General features: G+C 51.3%; 1 protein-coding gene across 9 annotated transcripts in view; it reads left to right on the top strand.

Moving 5' to 3' along the window:
* The window catches only part of Plxnb1 (plexin B1), a 26,644-nt gene extending 24,724 nt beyond the window's left edge, over nucleotides 1-1,920 (top strand). For all 9 annotated transcript variants that reach the window (XM_023702287.1, XM_023702292.1, XM_023702294.1 and 6 more), the window contains one exon: nucleotides 1,174-1,920. In XM_023702287.1, the coding sequence (XP_023558055.1) occupies nucleotides 1,174-1,278 (105 nt within the window). In that variant the 3' untranslated portion in view covers nucleotides 1,279-1,920. The remainder of the gene's footprint in view (nucleotides 1-1,173) is intronic.
* Nucleotides 1,921-3,023: the final 1,103 nt, after the last annotated feature.

Genomic DNA, 3,023 nt, shown 5'->3' with positions numbered 1-3,023 from the left:
CTGTCAGAGATGGGTATTCTATTGGCATCTAAATACTATAGGTGCTTAAATTCAGCAAAACAATCCAACATAGTCCAGCAGTCCACAATAGTAGTGGGTTATCTGCAGAAGTTGTTGACTTGAGCCTTTCACAGCTCAGCATATTAATATGGCTTTACTTTATATACCTCATTTTTATATTTTTCTGCTGGATGGTTAAGACCAAGATAAAGTAAGACCTATATAACAAGAAATGTAACTTTTGTATCTGATAAGATCAGTCAAGTCCCCTCAGGATTTATCCTGTAACCCTATACTGCAGTTTGCAAATACTTTGTCAGTGTCAGCCCCGTGGATGAATCACGGCCATTGCTTGACGAATGTGCTCTCTGTGAAAGCCTGAGAGAATGTTTTCTCTCCATGTAACTCTCCTTAGGCACACTCTATGTCATCGATCATGTCGCTCAGTGGCCCCATAATCTCCTTGATCAGAAAATTTGGGACACAACTGAGTTACAAGATGTTACAGTATAGGTTCTCCTATGTCCTGAGTTGGCACTTTCTTTGGGATTCCTGGACTGTGAGTGCCTGATGGAATTGTCCATTCCCATTTGGGCAGCACCAGTGATGTGGCTTCTGCCTGGTGGATGGCAACTTAATACTCGGTCACTCTGGGTTGTGCAGGCTTGCCTGGCATGGTGTGGCCATGTCATGGGCAGTCGGTGCTGTGATGCAGTCATGTTGCCTTGTGGGTAGGAGCCACTGCCCTTCCACTTTCCACTTATTGCCTCTGAAGAAGCTCTTACTCATTGTGCAGTTGTTGGTGTGGCTCAGTGGCTGTGGTAGGTGGCACATGGGCCGAGAAGGTGCTGTTGACAGGCGGGCAGTGGGCGGCAAAGCCTGTGGCAGGGCTCTGCAGCACTGGTGTGCAGGCCGGAATAGCTTTCCTGGTGAAGTGGATATTTGGGTTTTGCCACCATTGCCAGGTACTGTGCATCACTCCCTAACTCATCCTTCAAACCTCAAGGTGCTTTCTTCTGTCATCCCCTCTCACTAGCGAGACCCTGAGGTCACAGGAGATCAGGGAGGCCCCTGCCCCAAGTTCTGTTCAGCATCTCGGGAGCCTGGTGAGGTTTGCAGTGACTTCGTGGGCCGAGGCAGTCTCCTCTGATGGTGTTGGTGTCTGTATTTCAGATCATTACTGCTCTGGAGGAGGATGGTACCGCCCAGAAGATGCAGCTGGGCTATCGGCTCCAGCAGATTGCAGCTGCTGTGGAAAACAAGGTCACGGATCTGTAGGGACCCAGGAGCCCTGGCCTGCTGTTGCCTCAGCCCTGCCCGGGCAAGCTTGCAACCTTGAAGGAGAGACCACCATCTTAGATGCCTGTAGTGACTGACAAGCAGAGTTAGAGGAAGGTGGCTCCCAGTCTCCTTAGAGTTCTGGTCTGGGTGCAGTTGGACCATTGTGCAGGCCAGGGGCCTTGAAGCTCACAGGGCGGTGCCTCGCTGGCTCTGAGCCCAGTGACCCTGTGAGCTACTTCCTGTGTGACACCAGCCTGCAGGGAGTTGGGGATTAAGGGTTTCCAGAAAGTGTCTGGAAGGGCCTCCAGGCCCCTGAAGAGACTGTACTCTTTGTGAGTACCGGCTTTTGTTCCATCAGGATTCAGAGAGGAAGGAAAGCCTTCCTACTTCTTCCTCTTTTGTCCTCTTTGAACTTGGTACAGCTGCCTCTGTTCTGTTGCTGCTGCCACCTGCAAGGTCTGAGAGACAAATGCCATTTCCAGGTCACGGCACACTGACCTATCTGCTGGGCTGGCTACCTCAGGCCACCCTGCCTCCCAGGCAGCACTGGGTACTCTGTGTGAGGGGCATGAGCTTCAGGCACCCCTCGAGGAGAGGGTGGCCTGCTCACCCGGCTTGTCATTAAAGGATAACACACTGTGTGGAGTCTGATGTGTGGGCCACCAGCCCTGCCCTAGTATGTGGGAGGGAAATGTGCTTGGCAGGCACCTGGGGGAAGCTGACTGCATGTGGAGGTGTCAGCTTCTGTGGCCCCCACTGAAGGTGCCAAGCTGCAGGCCTGCCTGGCTCTCCTTGGCTCCAGAGCATGTCCTATGGGGTACAGATGGGAAAGAAGTGAGAACTGCATCCAGCCAGGGCTGGGTGAGGCCTGTGACTTGAGGTGGAAGAGTTCCCTGTCTCTTCAAGGAGCCTGACTGTCTGAAATTTGAATGTTTTACTATCTTCCATATTCCATTTAATTTAAAAGAAGTTGGAGCAGGATGGCACCATGGCAGCCAAACTCAGCACAGCGTGAAGCTTTTTCTGTGGCCCTGTTTCTGGACCTTTGCTTCCACGACTTTCTTTCAAGTCCAGGCAACTTGGGGCAGGGGTTCCGCCTAACTGCCTGCTGCATAAAGGCACCTTGTTTATTTTTTCCCATTGGTAGCTGGAGGTGAATTTTCAGATTGTTTTAGTGGGGTCTCACATTGTTGTTGGGTCAGTAAGGCTTGGGGTTGATGCTCTTTTGACTGAGACCACTCTTGCCCTCAGCAGACCAGACCTTACCAAGCAGAGGCTAGGTGAGGGCTCTTCAGACAAGGATCCCAAGAAGGCTCACTTGCCATTACCCAGTGACCTCCACCCCTGCCTCCCTTGCTCTCTGTCTAGAAGCTTCAGCCTCCCCTTGGGTTTTTCTTGAGTGGTGGAAGAGACAGAGGCTGATGCGGTTGCAGGAGTCATCATTTCCTCCCTCTTGACCACAAAGCAATCTGCAGAGTCCATCTCTAAGGTAGCAGGAGGCACAGTTGGTCTTGTCCGTGTGAAGAGGAGTCACAGTGCCATTCTGTGCTGGCTCTAATGACCCTTCTTCATTTCTACCGAATGTGCGGACCACAGTCAGGTGCTGTCATTTGGGAGCATGTGAACTTTAGTTCTTTGCCCCAGCTAGGTCTTTTTTTCTGATACTGAGGGTTGAACTCAGAACTCATACCTGCTAGGCAAACACTCCACTGTGGAGCTATGCCACTAGCCTATACATATAT

This window comes from Octodon degus, unplaced genomic scaffold, assembly GCF_000260255.1.
Source record: "Octodon degus isolate 3935 unplaced genomic scaffold, OctDeg1.0 scaffold00147, whole genome shotgun sequence".
Classification (NCBI taxonomy): Eukaryota; Metazoa; Chordata; class Mammalia; order Rodentia; family Octodontidae; genus Octodon; species Octodon degus.
The sequence above is the reverse complement of the archived record's forward strand: the minus strand, read 5'-3'. Positions and strand labels throughout refer to the sequence as shown.